General features: G+C 49.3%; 1 protein-coding gene across 1 annotated transcript in view; it reads left to right on the forward strand.

The window, feature by feature from the left end:
- LOC133548264 (ephrin type-B receptor 2-like) overlaps window positions 1-18,520 on the forward strand; it is a 47,975-nt gene extending 29,455 nt beyond the window's left edge. Inside the window, exons 2-4 of the mRNA XM_061893581.1 lie at window positions 9,115-9,357; window positions 12,400-12,555; window positions 14,247-18,520. Of these exons, the coding sequence (XP_061749565.1) occupies window positions 9,115-9,357; window positions 12,400-12,555; window positions 14,247-14,355 (508 nt within the window). The 3' untranslated portion in view covers window positions 14,356-18,520. The remainder of the gene's footprint in view (window positions 1-9,114; window positions 9,358-12,399; window positions 12,556-14,246) is intronic.
- The last annotated feature ends 6,480 nt before the right edge of the window (window positions 18,521-25,000 follow it).

The raw sequence follows: 25,000 nt of genomic DNA on the forward strand, positions 1-25,000 counted from the left end.
ACACACTCCTCGCCACATACATGGCCGTAGCCTCTGCTACACACTCCTCGCCACACACTCCGCACATACATGGCCGTAGCCTCTGCTACACACTCCTCGCCACACACCTCCCGAATACATGGCCGTAGCCTCTGCTACACACTCCTCGCCACACACTCCGCACATACATGGCCGTAGCCTCTGCTACACACTCCTCGCCACTCACTCGCGCCACATACATGGCCGTAGCCTCTGCTACACACTCCTCGCCACACACTCCTCGCCACATACATGGCCGTAGCCTCTGCTACACACTCCTCGCCACACACTCCGCACATACATGCCGTAGCCTCTGCTACACACTCCTCGCCACACACTCCCACATACATGGCCGTAGCCTCTGCTACACACTCCTCGCCACACACTCGCCACATACATGGCCGTAGCCTCTGCTACACACTCCTCGCCACACACTCCGCCACATACATGGCCGTAGCCTCTGCTACACACTCCTCGCCAACACTCCCACATACATGGCCGTAGCCTCTGCTACACACTCCTCGCCACACACTCCCACATACATGGCCGTAGCCTCTGCTACACACTCCTCGCCACACACTCCCAGCATACATGGCCGTAGCCTCTGCTACACACTCCTCGCCACACTCCATACATGGCCTGTAGCCTCTGCTACACACTCCTCGCCACACACTCCCGACATACATGGCCGTAGCCTCTGCTACACACTCCTCGCCACACACTCCCAGCATACATGGCCGTAGCCTCTGCTACACACTCCTCGCCACACACTCCCGCATACATGGCCGTAGCCTCTGCTACACACTCCTCGCCACACTCATACATGGCCGTAGCCTCTGCTACACACTCCTCGCCACACACTCGCCACATACATGGCCGTAGCCTCTGCTACACACTCCTCGCCACACACTCCCGAATACATGGCCGTAGCCTCTGCTACACACTCCTCGCCACACACTCCCAAGCCTGCTACACACTCCTCGCCACACACTCCCATACATGGCCGTAGCCTCTGCTACACACTCCTCGCCACACACTCCCGAATACATGGCCGTAGCCTCTGCTACACACTCCTCGCCACACACTCCCACATACATGGCCGTAGCCTCTGCTACACACTCCTCGCCACACACTCCCACATACATGGCCGTAGCCTCTGCTACACACTCTCCTCGCCACACACTCCCGCATACATGGCCGTAGCCTCTGCTACACACTCCTCGCCACACACTCCTCGCAATACATGGCCGTAGCCTCTGCTACACACTCCTCGCCACACACTCCCGACATACATGGCCGTAGCCTCTGCTACACACTCCTCGCCACACACTCCTCCACATACATGGCCGTAGCCTCTGCTACACACTCCTCGCCACACACTCCGCATACATGGCCGTAGCCTCTGCTACACACTCCTCGCCACGAACACTCCGCCACATACATGGCCGTAGCCTCTGCTACACACTCCTCGCCACACACTCCCACATACATGGCCGTAGCCTCTGCTACACACTCCTCGCCACACACTCCCGCATACATGGCCGTAGCCTCTGCTACACACTCCTCGCCACACACTCCTCGCACATACATGGCCGTAGCCTCTGCTACACACTCCTCGCCACACACTCCCGAATACATGGCCGTAGCCTCTGCTACACACTCCTCGCCACACACTCCCGCAATACATGGCCGTAGCCTCTGCTACACACTCCTCGCCACACACTCCCGAATACATGGCCGTAGCCTCTGCTACACACTCCTCGCCACACACTCCCGCACATACATGGCCGTAGCCTCTGCTACACACTCCTCGCCACACACTCCTCGCCACATACATGGCCGTAGCCTCTGCTACACACTCCTCGCCACACACTCCCGAATACATGGCCGTAGCCTCTGCTACACACTCCTCGCCACACACTCCTCGCCACATACATGGCCGTAGCCTCTGCTACACACTCCTCGCCACACACTCCCGCATACATGGCCGTAGCCTCTGCTACACACTCCTCGCCACACACTCCGCACATACATGGCCGTAGCCTCTGCTACACACTCCTCGCCACACACTCCCGAATACATGGCCGTAGCCTCTGCTACACACTCCTCGCCACACACTCCCGAATACATGGCCGTAGCCTCTGCTACACACTCCTCGCCACACACTCCTCGCCACATACATGGCCGTAGCCTCTGCTACACACTCCTCGCCACACACTCCCGCATACATGGCCGTAGCCTCTGCTACACACTCCTCGCCACACACTCCCGCATACATGGCCGTAGCCTCTGCTACACACTCCTCGCCACACACTCCCGAATACATGGCCGTAGCCTCTGCTACACACTCCTCGCCACACACTCCTCGCCACATACATGGCCGTAGCCTCTGCTACACACTCCTCGCCACACACTCCTCGCCACATACATGGCCGTAGTCTCTGCTACACACTCCTCGCCACACACTCCGCACATACATGGCCGTAGCCTCTGCTACACACTCCTCGCCACACACTCCCACATACATGGCCGTAGCCTCTGCTACACACTCCTCGCCACACACTCCCGAATACATGGCCGTAGCCTCTGCTACACACTCCTCGCCACTTACTCCTCGCCACATACATGGCCGTAGCCTCTGCTACACACTCCTCGCCACACACTCCGGCATACATGGCCGTAGCCTCTGCTACACACTCCTCGCCACACACTCCTCGCCACATACATGGCCGTAGCCTCTGCTACACACTCCTCGCCACACACTCCCGCATACATGGCCGTAGCCTCTGCTACACACTCCTCGCCACACACTCCCGAATACATGGCCGTAGCCTCTGCTACACACTCCTCGCCACACACTCCTCGCCACATACATGGCCGTAGCCTCTGCTACACACTCCTCGCCACACACTCCCACATACATGGCCGTAGCCTCTGCTACACACTCCTCGCCACACACTCCCACATACATGGCCGTAGCCTCTGCTACACACTCCTCGCCACACACTCCCACATACATGGCCGTAGCCTCTGCTACACACTCCTCGCCACACACTCCGGCATACATGGCCGTAGCCTCTGCTACACACTCCTCGCCACACACTCCCGAATACATGGCCGTAGCCTCTGCTACACACTCCTCGCCACACACTCCCGAATACATGGCCGTAGCCTCTGCTACACACTCCTCGCCACTTACTCCTCGCCACATACATGGCCGTAGCCTCTGCTACACACTCCTCGCCACACACTCCGGCATACATGGCCGTAGCCTCTGCTACACACTCCTCGCCACACACTCCTCGCCACATACATGGCCGTAGCCTCTGCTACACACTCCTCGCCACACACTCCTCGCCACATACATGGCCGTAGCCTCTGCTACACACTCCTCGCCACACACTCCCGAATACATGGCCGTAGCCTCTGCTACACACTCCTCGCCACACACTCCTCGCCACATACATGGCCGTAGCCTCTGCTACACACTCCTCGCCACACACTCCCGCATACATGGCCGTAGCCTCTGCTACACACTCCTCGCCACACACTCCCGCATACATGGCCGTAGCCTCTGCTACACACTCCTCGCCACACACTCCTCGCCACATACATGGCCGTAGCCTCTGCTACACACTCCTCGCCACACACTTCTCGCCACATACATGGCCGTAGCCTCTGCTACACACTCCTCGCCACACACTCCCGAATACATGGCCGTAGCCTCTGCTACACACTCCTCGCCACACACTCCCGAATACATGGCCGTAGCCTCTGCTACACACTCCTCGCCACACACTCCTCGCCACATACATGGCCGTAGCCTCTGCTACACACTCCTCGCCACACACTCCCGCATACATGGCCGTAGCCTCTGCTACACACTCCTCGCCACACACTCCCACATACATGGCCGTAGCCTCTGCTACACACTCCTCGCCACACACTCCCGAATACATGGCCGTAGCCTCTGCTACACACTCCTCGCCACACACTCCTCGCCACATACATGGCCGTAGCCTCTGCTACACACTCCTCGCCACACACTCCGGCATACATGGCCGTAGCCTCTGCTACACACTCCTCGCCACACACTCCCGAATACATGGCCGTAGCCTCTGCTACACACTCCTCGCCACACACTCCCGAATACATGGCCGTAGCCTCTGCTACACACTCCTCGCCACACACTCCTCGCCACATACATGGCCGTAGCCTCTGCTACACACTCCTCGCCACACACTCCGGCATACATGGCCGTAGCCTCTGCTACACACTCCTCGCCACACACTCCTCGCCACATACATGGCCGTAGCCTCTGCTACACACTCCTCGCCACACACTGCCGCATACATGGCCGTAGCCTCTGCTACACACTCCTCGCCACACACTCCCACATACATGGCCGTAGCCTCTGCTACACACTCCTCGCCACACACTCCCACATACATGGCCGTAGCCTCTGCTACACACTCCTCGCCACACACTCCCGCATACATGGCCGTAGCCTCTGCTACACACTCCTCGCCACACACTCCCACATACGTGGCCGTAGCCTCTGCTACACACTCCTCGCCACATACATGGCCGTAGCCTCTGCTACACACTCCTCGCCACTCACTCCTCGCCACATACATGGCCGTAGCCTCTGCTACACACTCCTCGCCACACACTCCCACATACATGGCCGTAGCCTCTGCTACACACTCCTCGCCACACACTCCCACATACATGGCCGTAGCCTCTGCTACACACTCCTCGCCACACACTCCCGCATACATGGCCGTAGCCTCTGCTACACACTCCTCGCCACACACTCCCACATACGTGGCCGTAGCCTCTGCTACACACTCCTCGCCACACACTCCTCGCCACATACATGGCCGTAGTCTCTGCTACACACTCCTCGCCACACACTCCTCGCCACATACATGGCCGTAGCCTCTGCTACACACTCCTCGCCACACACTCCTCGCCACATACATGGCCGTAGCCTCTGCTACACACTCCTCGCCACACACTCCCGAATACATGGCCGTAGCCTCTGCTACACACTCCTCGCCACACACTCCTCGCCACATACATGGCCGTAGCCTCTGCTACACACTCCTCGCCACACACTCCCGCATACATGGCCGTAGCCTCTGCTACACACTCCTCGCCACACACTCCCACATACATGGCCGTAGCCTCTGCTACACACTCCTCGCCACACACTCCCGAATACATGGCCGTAGCCTCTGCTACACACTCCTCGCCACACACTCCCGAATACATGGCCGTAGCCTCTGCTACACACTCCTCGCCACACACTCCTCGCCACATACATGGCCGTAGCCTCTGCTACACACTCCTCGCCACACACTCCCGCATACATGGCCGTAGCCTCTGCTACACACTCCTCGCCACACACTCCCGCATACATGGCCGTAGCCTCTGCTACACACTCCTCGCCACACACTCCCGCATACATGGCCGTAGCCTCTGCTACACACTCCTCGCCACACACTCCCGAATACATGGCCGTAGCCTCTGCTACACACTCCTCGCCACACACTCCTCGCCACATACATGGCCGTAGCCTCTGCTACACACTCCTCGCCACACACTCCTCGCCACATACATGGCCGTAGTCTCTGCTACACACTCCTCGCCACACACTCCCACATACATGGCCGTAGCCTCTGCTACACACTCCTCGCCACACACTCCCACATACATGGCCGTAGCCTCTGCTACACACTCCTCGCCACACACTCCCGAATACATGGCCGTAGCCTCTGCTACACACTCCTCGCCACTTACTCCTCGCCACATACATGGCCGTAGCCTCTGCTACACACTCCTCGCCACACACTCCGGCATACATGGCCGTAGCCTCTGCTACACACTCCTCGCCACACACTCCTCGCCACATACATGGCCGTAGCCTCTGCTACACACTCCTCGCCACACACTCCCGCATACATGGCCGTAGCCTCTGCTACACACTCCTCGCCACACACTCCCGAATACATGGCCGTAGCCTCTGCTACACACTCCTCGCCACACACTCCTCGCCACATACATGGCCGTAGCCTCTGCTACACACTCCTCGCCACACACTCCCACATACATGGCCGTAGCCTCTGCTACACACTCCTCGCCACACACTCCCACATACATGGCCGTAGCCTCTGCTACACACTCCTCGCCACACACTCCCGAATACATGGCCGTAGCCTCTGCTACACACTCCTCGCCACACACTCCTCGCCACATACATGGCCGTAGCCTCTGCTACACACTCCTCGCCACACACTCCCACATACATGGCCGTAGCCTCTGCTACACACTCCTCGCCACACACTCCCACATACATGGCCGTAGCCTCTGCTACACACTCCTCGCCACACACTCCGGCATACATGGCCGTAGCCTCTGCTACACACTCCTCGCCACACACTCCCGAATACATGGCCGTAGCCTCTGCTACACACTCCTCGCCACACACTCCCGAATACATGGCCGTAGCCTCTGCTACACACTCCTCGCCACTTACTCCTCGCCACATACATGGCCGTAGCCTCTGCTACACACTCCTCGCCACACACTCCGGCATACATGGCCGTAGCCTCTGCTACACACTCCTCGCCACACACTCCTCGCCACATACATGGCCGTAGCCTCTGCTACACACTCCTCGCCACACACTCCTCGCCACATACATGGCCGTAGCCTCTGCTACACACTCCTCGCCACACACTCCCGAATACATGGCCGTAGCCTCTGCTACACACTCCTCGCCACACACTCCTCGCCACATACATGGCCGTAGCCTCTGCTACACACTCCTCGCCACACACTCCCGCATACATGGCCGTAGCCTCTGCTACACACTCCTCGCCACACACTCCCGCATACATGGCCGTAGCCTCTGCTACACACTCCTCGCCACACACTCCTCGCCACATACATGGCCGTAGCCTCTGCTACACACTCCTCGCCACACACTCCTCGCCACATACATGGCCGTAGCCTCTGCTACACACTCCTCGCCACACACTCCCGAATACATGGCCGTAGCCTCTGCTACACACTCCTCGCCACACACTCCCGAATACATGGCCGTAGCCTCTGCTACACACTCCTCGCCACACACTCCTCGCCACATACATGGCCGTAGCCTCTGCTACACACTCCTCGCCACACACTCCCGCATACATGGCCGTAGCCTCTGCTACACACTCCTCGCCACACACTCCCACATACATGGCCGTAGCCTCTGCTACACACTCCTCGCCACACACTCCCGAATACATGGCCGTAGCCTCTGCTACACACTCCTCGCCACACACTCCTCGCCACATACATGGCCGTAGCCTCTGCTACACACTCCTCGCCACACACTCCGGCATACATGGCCGTAGCCTCTGCTACACACTCCTCGCCACACACTCCCGAATACATGGCCGTAGCCTCTGCTACACACTCCTCGCCACACACTCCCGAATACATGGCCGTAGCCTCTGCTACACACTCCTCGCCACACACTCCTCGCCACATACATGGCCGTAGCCTCTGCTACACACTCCTCGCCACACACTCCGGCATACATGGCCGTAGCCTCTGCTACACACTCCTCGCCACACACTCCTCGCCACATACATGGCCGTAGCCTCTGCTACACACTCCTCGCCACACACTCCCGCATACATGGCCGTAGCCTCTGCTACACACTCCTCGCCACACACTCCCACATACATGGCCGTAGCCTCTGCTACACACTCCTCGCCACACACTCCCACATACATGGCCGTAGCCTCTGCTACACACTCCTCGCCACACACTCCCGCATACATGGCCGTAGCCTCTGCTACACACTCCTCGCCACACACTCCCACATACGTGGCCGTAGCCTCTGCTACACACTCCTCGCCACACACTCCCACATACATGGCCGTAGCCTCTGCTACACACTCCTCGCCACACACTCCCGCATACATGGCCGTAGCCTCTGCTACACACTCCTCGCCACACACTCCCACATACATGGCCGTAGCCTCTGCTACACACTCCTCGCCACACACTCCCACATACATGGCCGTAGCCTCTGCTACACACTCCTCGCCACACACTCCCGCATACATGGCCGTAGCCTCTGCTACACACTCCTCGCCACACACTCCCACATACGTGGCCGTAGCCTCTGCTACACACTCCTCGCCACACACTCCTCGCCACATACATGGCCGTAGTCTCTGCTACACACTCCTCGCCACACACTCCTCGCCACATACATGGCCGTAGCCTCTGCTACACACTCCTCGCCACACACTCCCACATACATGGCCGTAGCCTCTGCTACACACTCCTCGCCACACACTCCCACATACGTGGCCGTAGCCTCTGCTACACACTCCTCGCCACACACTCCTCGCCACATACATGGCCGTAGCCTCTGCTACACACTCCTCGCCACATACATGGCCGTAGCCTCTGCTACACACTCCTCGCCACTCACTCCTCGCCACATACATGGCCGTAGCCTCTGCTACACACTCCTCGCCACATACATGGCCGTAGCCTCTGCTACACACTCCTCGCCACTCACTCCTCGCCACATACATGGCCGTAGCCTCTGCTACACACTCCTCGCCACACACTCCCACATACATGGCCGTAGCCTCTGCTACACACTCCTCGCCACACACTCCCACATACATGGCCGTAGCCTCTGCAACACACTCCTCGCCACACACTCCCACATACATGGCCGTAGCCTCTGCTACACACTCCTCGCCACACACTCCCACATACATGGCCGTAGCCTCCGCTACACACCCCTCGCCACACACTCCCGCATACATGGCCGTAGCCTCTGCTACACGCTCAGAGACAGGAACAGACCCAACAAAGCAACCAAGAGAGTCGACTGCTTCCTAGGCTGCCCACTAGCCTGCGGCCATTGTAGAGAGAATGCGTGCAGGTAGACAGAAGTGTGCGACACATTCAGCTGTGAGAATCTGGTCAACATTAGCTCTCTTCTTCCCGGTCAGGAGATCAGAGTCCACCACCATTTGTGTGATCAATTGTTGGTTGCTTGTCTTCATGAAGTGCACAGCTGTATGTCTTGCTGAGTGACCAGGTGTGCTTGGCCCTGCAGGTCATCAACGCCATCGAGCAGGACTACCGGCTGCCTCCTCCCATGGACTGTCCCAGCGCCCTGCACCAGCTCATGCTGGACTGCTGGCAGAAGGACCGCAACAACCGGCCCAAGTTCAGCCAGATCGTCAACAACCTGGACAAGATGATACGCAATCCCAACACCTTGAAGGCAATGACCCCGCTATCGTCAGGGTGAGTCTGGCGCCTGGGATGGATGTCTTGGACTTGGACAGTTCAGCTTTGAAGCACAAAGGCAGGACAGTCCAGACTCCGGCCGCTGGGGTCTTCAATTAGGACTGCATTCATTTTTAATAGTCTGACAAATTTTGATGCTGCCATCTAGTGGACAACGTGACTAATTCAGCTCATGGAATTTGATCCAATGCAAACACCAGACCCTAGTCATGGTGCAAAAAAACAAAACAAAACATCCAACCAACACACATGGTCAGACATAACACAACCTGCTCACTGAACTTTGGGGATATCCTAAAACAATGTTCATGCATCATAAAAAAAACTAAATACACCCATTTAAATCCATCACAAAGCATTATGGGAAAAATGCAACACACTCTCAACACATATCCAGGTTTGGCACTTTTGAGCTGTTTCAATTTTTCTTATTGATGACAAAACTTTTAGGAGGTCGTCACATACTTCTAATATCCAATATATATATATATATATATATATATATATATATATATATATATATATATATATACTGTATGTGTGGGTATATATATACAGTATATATATATTTGTATATATATATATACCTCCTGACCTTGTGCTGACCTCCAGTGGAATGAGCGCTGGCTCTTTTTACAGCTCAGCACCTCATTTGGAAAATGTAGTTTGGAGGAATCCTCCTCAGGCCGTGAGAATGTGACGCAAAGAGTGGTTCTGGCCGCAGTGAAGTGAGAGTTGTGGCCCCCCCATCATGAAGCGAGAGTTGTGTCCCCCCCATCATGAAGCGAGAGTTGTGTCCCCCCATCATGAAGTGAGAGTTGTGTCCCCCCCATCATGAAGCGAGAGTTGTGTCCCCCCCATCATGAAGCGAGAGTTGTGTCCCCCCATCATGAAGTGAGAGTTGTGTCCCCCCCATCATGAAGTGAGAGTTGTGTCCCCCCCATCATGAAGTGAGAGTTGTGCCCCCCCCCATCATGAAGTGAGAGTTGTGTCCCCCCCATCATGAAGTGAGAGTTGTGTCCCCCCAATCATGAAGTGAGAGTTGTGTCCCCCCCATCATGAAGTGAGAGTTGTGTCCCCCCCATCATGAAGCGAGAGTTGTGTCCCCCCCATCATGAAGTGAGAGTTGTGTGTCCCCCCATCATGAAGCGAGAGTTGTGTGTCCCCCATCATGAAGTGAGAGTTGTGTCCCCCCCCATCATGAAGTGAGAGTTGTGTCCCCCATCATGAAGTGAGAGTTGTGTCCCCCCCATCATGAAGTGAGAGTTGTGTCCCCCCCATCATGAAGTGAGAGTTGTGTCCCCCCATCATGAAGTGAGAGTTGTGTCCCCCCCCATCATGAAGTGAGAGTTGTGTCCCCCCCATCATGAAGTGAGAGTTGTGTCCCCCCATCATGAAGTGAGAGTTGTGTCCCCCCCATCATGAAGTGAGAGTTGTGTGTCCCCCATCATGAAGTGAGAGTTGTGTCCCCCCCATCATGAAGTGAGAGTTGTGCCCCCCCCCATCATGAAGTGAGAGTTGTGTGTCCCCCATCATGAAGTGAGAGTTGTGTTTCCCCCCATCATGAAGTGAGAGTTGTGTCCCCCCCATCATGAAGTGAGAGTTGTGTCCCCCCCATCATGAAGCGAGAGTTGTGTCCCCCCCCATCATGAAGTGAGAGTTGTGTCCCCCCCATCATGAAGTGAGAGTTGTGTCCCCCCCCATCATGAAGTGAGAGTTGTGTCCCCCCCCTCATCATGAAGTGAGAGTTGTGTCCCCCCCCATCATGAAGTGAGAGTTGTGCCCCCCCCATCATGAAGCGAGAGTTGTGTCCCCCCCATCATGAAGCGAGAGTTGTGTCCCCCCCATCATGAAGCGAGAGTTGTGTCCCCCCATCATGAAGTGAGAGTTGTGTCCCCCCCATCATGAAGTGAGAGTTGTGTCCCCCCATCATGAAGTGAGAGTTGTGTCTCCCCATCATGAAGTGAGAGTTGTGTCCCCCCCATCATGAAGTGAGAGTTGTGTCCCCCCAATCATGAAGTGAGAGTTGTGTGTCCCCATCATGAAGCGAGAGTTGTGTCCCCCCCATCATGAAGTGAGAGTTGTGTCCCCCCCATCATGAAGTGAGAGTTGTGTCCCCCCCATCATGAAGTGAGAGTTGTGTCCCCCCCCATCATGAAGTGAGAGTTGTGTGTCCCCCATCATGAAGTGAGAGTTGTGTGTCCCCCCATCATGAAGTGAGAGTTGTGTCCCCCCCATCATGAGGTGAGAGTTGTGTCCCCCCCATCATGAGGTGAGAGTTGTGTCCCCCCCATCATGAAGTGAGAGTTGTGTCCCCCCCATCATGAAGTGAGAGTTGTGTCCCCCCCATCATGAAGTGAGAGTTGTGTCCCCCCCCATCATGAAGTGAGAGTTGTGTCCCCCCCATCATGAAGTGAGAGTTGTGTCCCCCCATCATGAAGTGAGAGTTGTGTCCCCCCATCATGAAGTGAGAGTTGTGTCCCCCCCATCATGAAGCGAGAGTTGTGTCCCCCCCATCATGAAGTGAGAGTTGTGTCCCCCCATCATGAAGTGAGAGTTGTGTCCCCCCCATCATGAAGTGAGAGTTGTGCCCCCCCCATCATGAAGCGAGAGTTGTGTCCCCCCCATCATGAAGCGAGAGTTGTGTCCCCCCCATCATGAAGTGAGAGTTGTGCCCCCCCCCATCATGAAGTGAGAGTTGTGTCCCCCCCATCATGAAGTGAGAGTTGTGTGTCCCCCCAATCATGAAGTGAGAGTTGTGTCCCCCCCCATCATGAAGTGAGAGTTGTGCCCCCCCCATCATGAAGCGAGAGTTGTGTCCCCCCCATCATGAAGCGAGAGTTGTGTCCCCCCCATCATGAAGCGAGAGTTGTGTCCCCCCCATCATGAAGTGAGAGTTGTGTCCCCCCCCCATCATGAAGTGAGAGTTGTGTCCCCCCCATCATGAAGCGAGAGTTGTGTCCCCCCCCATCATGAAGTGAGAGTTGTGTCCCCCCCATCATGAGGGTCCCTAACGTCCTGCCTGTGCTTCCTCCTCAGCGTCCACCTGCCTCTGCTGGACCGCAGCGTCCCAGACTTTTCCAGCTTCAGCACGGTGGACGAGTGGTTGGACGCCATCAAAATGGGTCAATACAAGGACAACTTTGCCAACTGCGACTTCAGCACTTTGGAGGTGGTGTCGCAGATGACCATGGAGTAAGTCACCTTGTATTTAGGGTGAGAGCCTGGGGCCCCCCAGGACTTCTTGGTCCTCGCTGAAATGTCTTCTGCATTCAAGTTGAAGATGACCTGAAATCCGAGCAAGTATTGGGGTCAGCTGCACAGTCAATGAGACTCCATCAGGATGACAAACATTTTCATAGCCAAGTTTGACAAAAAAGTCACAAAGTTGGTGGTAGTCTCTGTCTCATGTGGGAGGTCTCCAAACTGTGGTGGCCGGGCTGCATCTGGCCCGCCAGCGTCCACAATTCGGCCCTCGGGAGTACGTACTGAGTAAAAAAAAGAAAAAAAAAAGATTTAATTAGCGTATTTCCTTGAATTTCCGCCGGGCATATAGTATGTGCCTGCCTTCAATTACTGCCGGGTCAAACTCGCTTCCAAAAATAATTAGCGCATGCTTAGTAATACCCCCGGGTCAAACTCGTCACGTCACGTCACTGCCGGGTCAAACTCGCTTCCAAAAATAATTAGCGCATGCTTAGTAATACCTCCGGGTCAAACTCGTCACGTCACAATACCCCCGGGTCAAACTCGTCACGTCACAAGTGACACTTCCCCTGTCGTCATTTTCAAAATGGAGGAGGCTGATTTCAATACCGGTCATTTGAAATCGCATAAAGGGAAGAAGATTAAGAGCTATTCAGTAGGATTTAGGGTCCAAGCTTACATCACACTCCAATTTTTACTGCATTCCTTTGGTAAGTGCTGGAGTGAGAAGAGGTTTTAAAATATTTGGTGCATGCTTACTTTTACTGCATGCCTTTGGTAAGCGCAGGAGTGAGAAGAGGTTTTAAATTAATTAACACCCCGGAGGCAATTTAAGGAAATACTGTAATTATTAGTATTAATATTATTAAAATCTGTCATGTTCAGCCATTTGACAAATGATCATGTAGATGTAGATGATCTATATCTACTCTACACATTTACTCTAGAATAGAGAAGTGTGGGATACTTCTTCTTGTTGACTTATTTGTTTGGTGCAGCAGGATAAAGTAAGAAGGGAAACAATTTCAGAAAAAAAGTTTGGGTGCTAATGTATATATATATATATATATATATATATATATATATATATATATATATATATATATGTATATATATACACACACACACATATATATACATATATATATGTGTGTGTGTATGTTTATATATATATACACGCATATATACATATATACATACATATATGTGTATATATGTGTACATATATATGTATTAATTGTGTGTGTGTGTGTGTGTGTGTGTGTGTGTGTGTGTGTGTGTGTGTGTGTGTGTGTGTGTGTGTGTGTGTGCGCGTGCGTGCGTGCGTGCGTGCGTGCGTGCGTGCGTGTGTGTGTGTGTGAATTTAAGGTTTCTTTGGTTTATCCATACCAGAGTTGAGCAGAATATATGTTTGGAATAGGAATAAAAACAAGAGGCTATATTATCCCTACAAGCCTGTTTCGCAGGCTTTCCTGCTTTTTATAAAATCCCCTGCTGAGTGGGGAAACCTGCAAAACAGGCTTGTATATATATATATATATATATATATATATATATATGTATATATATATATATATATATATATATATATATATATATATATAAATAAATGTGTAAATCCAAAAGGTGATTTGACAATGTGAAGGATATTTAAAAGGTTTCTTTGTCTGCGGTCACAGCGACATCCTGAGGGTGGGCGTGACGTTAGCGGGCCACCAGAAGAAGATCCTCAACAGCGTCCAGATGATGCGGGCCCAGATGAACCAGATCCAGTCCGTGGAGGTCTGACCTTTCCCCAAGCGGAGTCGCGGTCCTGCAGGCGGTCAGGACGCGGGCCTGGCGGGCACCGAGGACGGAGCGGACGCTTATCCAGTGTGGCGTTCTCCTCCACTCTTTACCCCCACCCCCCACTCCTCACCCCTCACCCCCCTCATCCTCAGGGGTTGGCCATGGAGACTTCTGATGGCAAAAAAACAAAAAACAAAAAAAAAAACGCGTGACCAGCAACACTTTTTTTCTCTTCCAACTTTCACCACTTTTCATTGGTACTTTGCTTTCTTCTCGTCATTTTGTAAAGAATTTTGTAAGGAAAAGGACACAAACGGAGAAAATGCAAGGAGCTTGTGGACATTGAAAGACGAGATGAGCTTGTAGAGCGTGGGCAAGCTCCCCTTTAAAAGGAAGGCTGTGGACGTCGCCACCATCAAATGGACACTTTTGCCGCAGAATGCTGTCAGGGAAAAAAAAAAAATCTCCTTCATTTTTAATATTGTGTGAAATGTTGTGCTGAAGACCCCCAGGATAGGCCACAATATTTGGTGGACATATCAAGACTCCACACAGCTGCTGATCTTTTGCAAAGCATGCTGGGTAACCCAGCCAACGTACCCGCCCCCTTCTTCCAAATAGACTGGACAAGCTCTGCACTTTCTCCCTCATAATGTTCAATATTCACTTTCTTTTTGGGCTTTTCTTCTGCAAAGAGTCGACTGCAACACGACACAAACGCAGCAGCCCCGATGGCGTCGAAAATGAGGGGCGTGTCCTTACGCCATCGGTCCACGCATGCGCCAAGTCAATCACGTCACTTCCGTTTGACAGCAGCTCTTTTTTTTGCAGACGCAGTCACTGAAACTGTGCTTCGGTTTCTCCTTTAATCTTCACTCGGACAACTTAACACATCATTTAAAAACATGTGCTCAGCAGCCTTAAATGGCAAACAAACCAATACTTTATTTACATCAATTCACAATACTGATTATTTAAAAGTCTACATTTTGATATAAATTTAAGTTACAGTAAGTGCCTTTTCTTAAAGCATTAACAAATATATATATATGACGCAATAAGTGTCAGTGGGTCATTCATGGCAATGACAGAAGAGTGAAAAAGGGTGGACATTTTGGCGATAATACTCCCAGATGTATTTTTGTTTTGAATGCCCCCATTTTTCATCTTCATAATCGTGTTCCCTTTACTCTAAGGTAAGCTATTAATTATACAAAATATTAGTAAAACATTGAAATACATCGCAGAAGCCACATCGTAAAAAAAATGCAAGTCCAGGAAGTGACGTTGTCTTCACGCATGCGTGGACACATCCTGTTGTCCAGTACCCATAAACACCAGAAAGGTAGACACAGCATTAGCTGCTGTAACACGAGAAATGTGGCAGCCATCTTGAAGTGGTGATGAGGAGCTGGCAAGCAGCCTAACCTTTTTTTGATTGAGTGAAACTTGTATTATTAGATTGCACAGTACAGTACATATTCCCTACAACTGACCACTAAATGCTAACACCCCAATAAGGTTTTCAACTTGTTTAAGTCCGGGTCCACCTTCATCAATTCATGGTAACTGATAGTTGACAGCTAGAAAACCAAGATGTTGTCAGCATTTTCCCGCTCAAATGAGTGGACTGTTGAAAATTGGAATCGGGGGATTACTTTTCACAAGTAAGATTTAACATTAACGTACTATTGGTTGTATTTTGTGAAAAGAATATTAGCATAGAGTTGAGGAGGAGCAAAGATCTTCAATAGTACTGAGATCCTAGCTGCTAGCAAACAAGAGTATGACCATTATAGGATTGCTTGTCAATTAAATTAATAAAATAGAAAAATGTCATACTAGAATAACATAAAGTTGAAATAAATGATGAGGATAAAGATGGTAAAAGCCAACAGGGGTAAAAGTCCAGATTGTGTAGATGTGGACTGTCCAATCAGATGGACAGTGGCTATACAGCATTATACAAGTCTCAATTCAGTCTATGGACTGTCCAATCAGATGGACAGTGGCTATACAGCATTATACAAGTCTCAATTCAGTCTATGGACTGTCCAATCAGATGGACTGTGGCTATACAGCATTATACAAGTCTCAATTCAGTCTATGGACTGTCCAATCAGATGGACTGTGGCTATACAGCATTATACAAGTCTCAATTCAGTCTATGGACTGTCCAATCAGATGGACAGTGGCTATACAGCATTATACAAGTCTCAATTCAGTCTATGGACTGTCCAATCAGATGGACTGTGGCTATACAGCATTATACAAGTCTCAATTCAGTCTATGGACTGTCCAATCAGATGGACAGTGGCTATACAGCATTATACAAGTCTCAATTCAGTCTATGGACTGTCCAATCAGATGGACAGTGGCTATACAGCATTATACAAGTCTCAATTCAGTCTATGGACTGTCCAATCAGATGGACAGTGGCTATACAGCATTATACAAGTCTCAATTCAGTCTATGGACTGTCCAATCAGATGGACAGTGGCTATACAGCATTATACAAGTCTCAATTCAGTCTATGGACTGTCCAATCAGATGGACAGTGGCTATACAGCATTATACAAGTCTCAATTCAGTCTATGGACTGTCCAATCAGATGGACAGTGGCTATACAGCATTATACAAGTCTCAATTCAGTCTATGGACTGTCCAATCAGATGGACTGTGGCTATACAGCATTATACAAGTCTCAATTCAGTCTATGGACTGTCCAATCAGATGGACAGTGGCTATACAGCATTATACAAGTCTCAATTCAGTCTATGGACTGTCCAATCAGATGGACAGTGGCTATACAGCATTATAGAAGTCTCAATTCAGTCTATGGACTGTCCAATCGGATGGACAGTGGCTATACAGCATTATACAAGTCTCAATTCAGTCTATGGACTGTCCAATCAGATGGACTGTGGCTATACAGCATTATACAAGTCTCAATTCAGTCTATGGACTGTCCAATCAGATGGACAGTGGCTATACAGCATTATACAAGTCTCAATTCAGTCTATGGACTGTCCAATCAGATGGACAGTGGCTATACAGCATTATACAAGTCTCAATTCAGTCTAGCTTTCCAACCCAATGTTGTGTAACCCACCTTTGTGAAATACTTTCTTAACAGTAGAATTGTAAGCAGGAATAAGTCATCAAGTAACAATATTCAAATACTAACAATGCTGGGTAAAACAGAATTTGCTTTTCTTCTGAAGCCACTGAACCAGATTGGTGGTTTTAGCTGATATGAAGACTGTCAGGGGTTTATGTTGAAGTATTTGGCAGACACTTTTATGCAAAGCGACATACATGAAAAATACATATAAAACAATCAGTGTAAACATGATCATTTAAGGGAAGAATGTCATAGAAAATATCAATACAAGGTGTCAAGACAGAATAAACTCTCTGCTGCAACAAGAGAGATAGAGTCTATAAGTTATATAGATATCTAATGTATTCATACATTAGATATGTCCTTCACCATAGCTACAGGTATGAGAAAAAAGGGGGTGACAAGGAGTGTTTTCAGTGAAGTAAAATGAATAAAATGTGCTGACAGTTGTTGGCTCCTGCCAAGTGTATTGCACTGATCACCACTCCAAGATGGCCGCCCTACTTCTCGTCAGCGCCAGTAGGCAGTCGCGCTCCATGCTGCTTACACTTACAACATGTCTGTGTGGCTTCCTGTCCCGGTGGTCCGACCTCCGTCTGTCTGTGCCCGGTTGTCTTCTCCTGGACACTGAAGCACGTTTCCAGAAGCTTCCAGACCTCAGCGGCCCACCTGTGAACTTTCCACGTGGCTTCAAGCTCGCAGCGGAGAAGCGTGAGCTCACCAATGAGGATAATTCCCGTCCCCGCGTCCTTTCAGCGTGAGTCCGTCTCCATGTTCCTTCCGCCGTTTTGTTGACAGTTTACAGGCCAGCACGTGACCCGCTGATGCTGGCGTTGTTGAGCGGAAGTGTGAGTAGCTGTTTCCTGTTTCCTGTTTCCTGCATGAAGTGTTGATGTCGGTTTTCATTTGAAGGCGCACACCAGGAAAGCAGCAGTAGCATTTGAAGCGGAGCAATAATCAGGAGAAGACATGCTGCAGTCATTTTTGTACACTGTGAGAAACATGCCGTGACAAATGGAATAAAAGGAAGACAAACATTTACTTGCTGTAGAAAGTATTTCTATTTCCTGCAGAATGTATTTAATGGAATGGCACTGAGTAGAGCGCAGACAAAGCAACACCAACACAATGTGGGTTTGCACCTTCACACGCTGTTCTTTACTTTTCCACATCTTGTTACGTCACAGCCTTATTCCAAAATCAAATACATTCAATTTTGTCCTCAAACTTCTACACACAATACCCCATAATGACAATGTGAGATGTTTGTTTGTTTTTTAATCGTAAGTATTTACAGATTCTGCTCAATACTTTGTTGACACACCTTTGAATAAGATGCCACAAACTCGGCACACCAATCTTTGGCCACTTTCCACATTCCTCTTTGCAGCACCTCTCGAGCTCCATCAGCTTGAATGACAGGCGTTGCTTTTCATCCAGGATGTTTCTGTACGTTGCTGCATTTGTCTCAGTCTGGTCAGGGAGGTGAGCAAGAAGCCCCCTGGTCACTCTAGTCAGAGCAAACTTTTTCTGCAGCAGTCCAGCCTGTATGGTAGAGTGGCCAGACTGAAGCCAGTCCTTTCCAGAACGTTTGCCATAATGAAGCTGATGGACTCTCAGACCATGAGAAAGTAAATTCTCTGGTCTGGTGAGACAAAGATTGGAGTTTTTGGTGTGAATACCAGACATCATGTTTGGAGAAAACCAGGCACCGCTCATCACCATCCCAACTTGGTGGTGGCAGCATCATGCTGTGGGCTTGCTTTTCAGCTGCAGGCACTGGCGAAGCAGTCACGATAGAGGGAAAGATGAATGCAGCAATATACAGACACATTCTGGATGAAAACCAACACTACCTACTCAGTGGCCTAGTGGTTAGCGTGTCCGCCCTGAGATGGGGAGGTTGGAAGTTCAAATCCCGGCCGAGTCATACCAAAGACTATAAAAATGGGAGCTGTTACTTCCCTGCTAGGCACTCAGCATCAAGGCTTGGAATTGGGGTTTAAAATGAGGGTAAACATCTCAAATCAACATAAGAGTGTAAAGTTAAAGTAGCAATGATAGTCACACACACACACACTCGGTGTGGTAAAAATGTGTCCTCTGCATTTGACCCATCCCCTTGTTCACCCCCGTGGAGGTGAGGGGAGCAGTGAGCAGCAGCAGTGCCACGCCCGGAATCATTTATGGTGATTTAACCGCCAATTCCAACCCAAGCAGGAAGGCAATGGCTCCCATGTTTATAGTCTTTGGTATGACTCAGCCGGGGTTTGAACTCACAACCTCCCCATTTCAGGGCGGACTCTAACCACTAGACCACTGAGTCGTAATGGCTCAACAATCTATTTTTTAGCCAAACAACACAACAACAACAACAACTTAACTGTCAATATGCGCCCACACAGGAGTTCCTTTGCCCTTGGTGCTCTCCAGAAGGTTAGCAAGCATGTTGCTACAATAAAAGCAAACAAAGAAAACTATTTTTTACCTATTTTCCTTGGGTCTGTAAATATTTATGGCATTTTTTTTTTTTTAACAATTTATGAGTTTCTGAGTTGTAAAAGGCGATCCTTCATTTTCTTGTGTCCCGGTTGTGCCTCCTTCTCAGCTGCATTGGAAGTCTGCTTCAGGATCTTTTCCAAAAATACAAATCCAAGTCTTGTGAAAACAAACTTGCTACGGTAGAAACTCCCTTTGCCGATAAATCCTTGGACTGTTTGATCAGCAGCTTTGTCGCAGGCAGCAGCCACGCTCCCATTTGATCTACTTTTCCAATTTAAAAAAAAAAGAAAATTGTTCTTCCGGGCTGGTCACGTTTAGCAAATGGTAGCCTGGAAAATGCTAATACCTGTTAGCTGCTTCTCATTGAACATACTGGCAACAACCTTTCAATGCACGTCCTCGATCCTTGCTAAATAGTCAGCCCATTTGTCAGCAGCCGTAAAAACTTCCTTTTTTCCGAGAGGGTCCCGCTCAAGTAGGAAGTGATGTCATGAAAAGGCGGCCCCCACGAGGCTTCCAGGGCCACGCAAAGTGAGTGAAGGAGACATGCTATATTTGGACAAAAGGACGTTTGCATGCCTGACAACTACTCTAATGAGTACACTTTGATCATGCATACTGAGTACACTTTGATCATGCATACTGAGTACACTTTGATCATGCATACTGAGTACACTTGATCATGCATACTGAGTACACTTTGATCATGCATACTGACTACACTTTGATCATGCATACTGAGTACACTTGATCATGCATACTGAGTACACTTTGATCATGCATACTGAGTACACTTTGATCATGCATACTGACTACACTTGATCATGCATACTGAGTACACTTTGATCATGCATACTGAGTACACTTTGATCATGCATACTGAGTACACTTTGATCATGCATACTGAGTACACTTTGATCATGCATACTGACTACACTTGATCATGCATACTGAGTACACTTTGATCATGCATACTGAGTACACTTTGATCATGCATACTGAGTACACTTTGATCATGCATACTGAGTACACTTTGATCATGCATACTGACTACACTTGATCATGCATACTGAGTACACTTTGATCATGCATACTGAGTACACTTTGATCATGCATACTGACTACACTTTGATCATGCATACTGAGTACACTTGATCATGCATGCTGAGTACACTTTGATCATGCATACTGAGTACACTTTGATCATGCATACTGAGTACACTTTGATCATGCATACTGAGTACACTTTGATCATGCATACTGAGTACACTTTGATCATGCATACTGCGTACACTTTGATCATGCATACTGAGTACACTTTGATCATGCATACTGAGTACACTTTGATCATGCATACTGAGTACACTTTGATCATGCATGCTGAGTACACTTTGATCATGCATACTGAGTACACTTTGATCATGCATACTGAGTACAATTTGATCATGCATACTGAGTACACTTTGATCATGCATACTGAGTACACTTTGATCATGCATACTGAGTACACGTTGATCATGCATACTGAGTACACTTGATCATGCATACTGAGTACACTTTGATCATGCATACTGAGTACACTTGACCATGCATACTGACTACACTTGATCATGCATACTGAGTACACTTTGATCATGCATAGTGAGTACACTTTGATCATGCATACTGAGTACACTTTGATCATGCATACTGAGTACACTTTGATCATGCATACTGCGTACACTTTGATCATGCATACTGAGTACACTTTGATCATGCATACTGAGTACACTTTGATCATGCATACTGAGTACACTTTGATCATGCATGCTGAGTACACTTTGATCATGCATACTGAGTACACTTTGATCATGCATACTGAGTACACTTTGATCATGCATACTGAGTACACTTTGATCATGCATACTGAGTACACTTTGATCATGCATACTGAGTACACTTTGATCATGCATACTGAGTACACTTGATCATGCATACTGAGTACACTTTGATCATGCATACTGAGTACACTTGATCATGCATACTGACTACACTTGATCATGCATACTGAGTACACTTTGATCATGCATAGTGAGTACACTTTGATCATGCATACTGAGTACACTTTGATCATGCATACTGAGTACACTTGATCATGCATACTGAGTACACTTTGATCATGCATACTGAGTACACTTGGATCATGCATACTGAGTACACTTTGATCATGCATACTGAGTACACTTGATCATGCATACTGAGTACACTTTGATCATGCATACTGAGTACACTTTGATCATGCATACTGAGTACACTTTGATCATGCTTACTGAGTACACTTTGATCATGCATACTGAGTACACTTCGATCATGCATACTGAGTACACTTGATCATGCATACTGAGTACACTTTGATCATGCATACTGAGTACACTTTGATCATGCATACTGAGTACACTTGATCATGCATACTGAGTACACTTTGATCATGCATACTGACTACACTTGATCATGCATACTGACTACACTTGATCATGCATACTGAGTACACTTTGATCATGCATACTGAGTACACTTTGATCATGCATACTGAGTACACTTGATCATGCATACTGAGTACACTTTGATCATGCATACTGACTACACTTGATCATGCATACTGAGTACACTTTGATCATGCATACTGAGTACACTTTGATCATGCATACTGACTACACTTTGATCATGCATACTGAGTACACTTTGATCATGCATACTGACTACACTTGATCATGCATACTGAGTACACTTTGATCATGCATACTGAGTACACTTTGATCATGCATACTGACTACACTTTGATCATGCATACTGAGTACACTTGATCATGCATACTGAGTACACTTTGATCATGCATACTGAGTACACTTTGATCATGCATACTGACTACACTTTGATCATGCATACTGAGTACACTTGATCATGCATACTGACTACACTTTGATCATGCATACTGAGTACACTTTGATCATGCATACTGAGTACACTTTGATCATGCATACTGAGTACACTTTGATCATGCATACTGAGTACACTTTGATCATGCATACTGAGTACACTTTGATCATGCATACTGAGTACACTTGATCATGCATACTGAGTACACTTTGATCATGCATACTGAGTACACTTTGATCATGCATACTGAGTACACTTTGATCATGCATACTGACTACACTTGATCATGCATACTGAGTACACTTTGATCATGCATACTGACTACACTTTGATCATGCATACTGAGTACACTTTGATCATGCATACTGAGTACACTTTGATCATGCATACTGAGTACACTTTGATCATTTGATCATGCATACTGAGTACACTTTGATCATGCATACTGAGTACACTTTGATCATGCATACTGAGTACACTTGATCATGCATACTGAGTACACTTGGATACTATACTGCTTTAGGGCTGCAGTGGTAAAAACTACCACTTTCCATTAAAGATAACTTCAAAATGCTTTTACAAAATATTTATTGGTGAAATGACAAAACAACCATATGGAAGTCATTCCATATGGCAGCACTTTGATAACTTCCTGTGGAGCCATTCTGTACGCTCTGCATGCAGGTCCATCCATCCATCATCCATCCATCCATCCATTTTCTACCGAGTCTTAAGCCAAAAAAGAAAATGAAAGTTATTCCGTCAAAAATATTCCAAAGTCTATCAGGGAATACTGATCTGTTCTAGAAAAGTGAAAAACAAGTCAAACTGCACTTCAAGCTGCAGTGATGTTGGGACCTGGACCCTGGACCCTGGACCCTGGACCCTGGACCCTGGACCCTGACCTGGACCCTGGGAGCTTTGAGTTTGACAAGTTGTCAGGCACGAGCTTCCACTGTATTAGGAAGTAAATATTGTTATAAAAATGTACATTTTGTTATTCTTCTTCTTGTTATTATTTGGGAAAAACAGCACTACAGATTGTTCTAGAAACTATCTACATTGCCAAGGGGAATATTATTGCAAGTATTTACATTTGCTGGCAAACATTTATTAATGAAGTGAGAACTTGATGAGCATTGATTGATTCTTAATTGAAGAAGACTTTTATTGCAGTTTGAATGATGACTTCCCATTTCACACAAGATAGAAGGAGGACTTTCTTCTTTCTAATGTTTTCCACCCTTGAAGGTTCCTTTGAGCCAGGCACTTTTTACCTTGTCCAAACAATTCCAGACTCTGCACTTTACTGGCAATTATTGCTGAAGCAAAAAGGGGACAAGAAAGTCCTCCTCCTCCTCCATGTGGCGTCCATCAGGAGCCATCAGAAGGTCAGCGGCCTCACAAGCTTGCTTTTGTCACACAGCGCCCCCTGCCTGCTGCCTGCTACCTGCTGCCTGCTGCCTGCTACCTGCTACCTGCTACCTGCTACCTGCTGCCTGCTACCTGCTACCTGCTGCCTGCTACCTGCTGCCTGCTGCCTGCTACCTGCTGCCTGTTACCTGCTGCCTGTTACCTGCTGCCTGTTACCTGCTGCCTGTTACCTGCTACCTGCTGCCTGTTACCTGCTGCCTGCTGCCTGCTACCTGCTACCTGCTGCCTGCTACCTGCTACCTGCTGCCTGCTACCTGCTGCCTGCTACCTGCTGCCTGTTACCTGCTACCTGCTGCCTGCTACCTGCTGCCTGCTACCTGCTGCCTGTTACCTGCTGCCTGTTACCTGCTGCCTGCTACCTGCTGCCTGTTACCTGCTGCCTGTTACCTGCTGCCTGCTACCTACTGCTACCTCTTCTTGTTCTCCAGGCCTCCATCCAGCATGTTGGTCAGTGCGCCCGCCATCTTATACTTCTGTGTACATACATGTACTCTGTATACTGTACTTTTGTGTACATACATGTACTCTGTATACTGTACTTCTGTGTACATACATGTACTCTGTATACTGTACTTCTGTGTACATACATGTACTCTGTATACTGTACTTCTGTGTACATACATGTACTCTGTATACTGTACTTCTGTGTACATACATGTACTCTGTATA

This window comes from Nerophis ophidion, linkage group LG02 (assembly GCF_033978795.1).
Source record: "Nerophis ophidion isolate RoL-2023_Sa linkage group LG02, RoL_Noph_v1.0, whole genome shotgun sequence".
Taxonomy (NCBI): domain Eukaryota; kingdom Metazoa; phylum Chordata; class Actinopteri; order Syngnathiformes; family Syngnathidae; genus Nerophis; species Nerophis ophidion.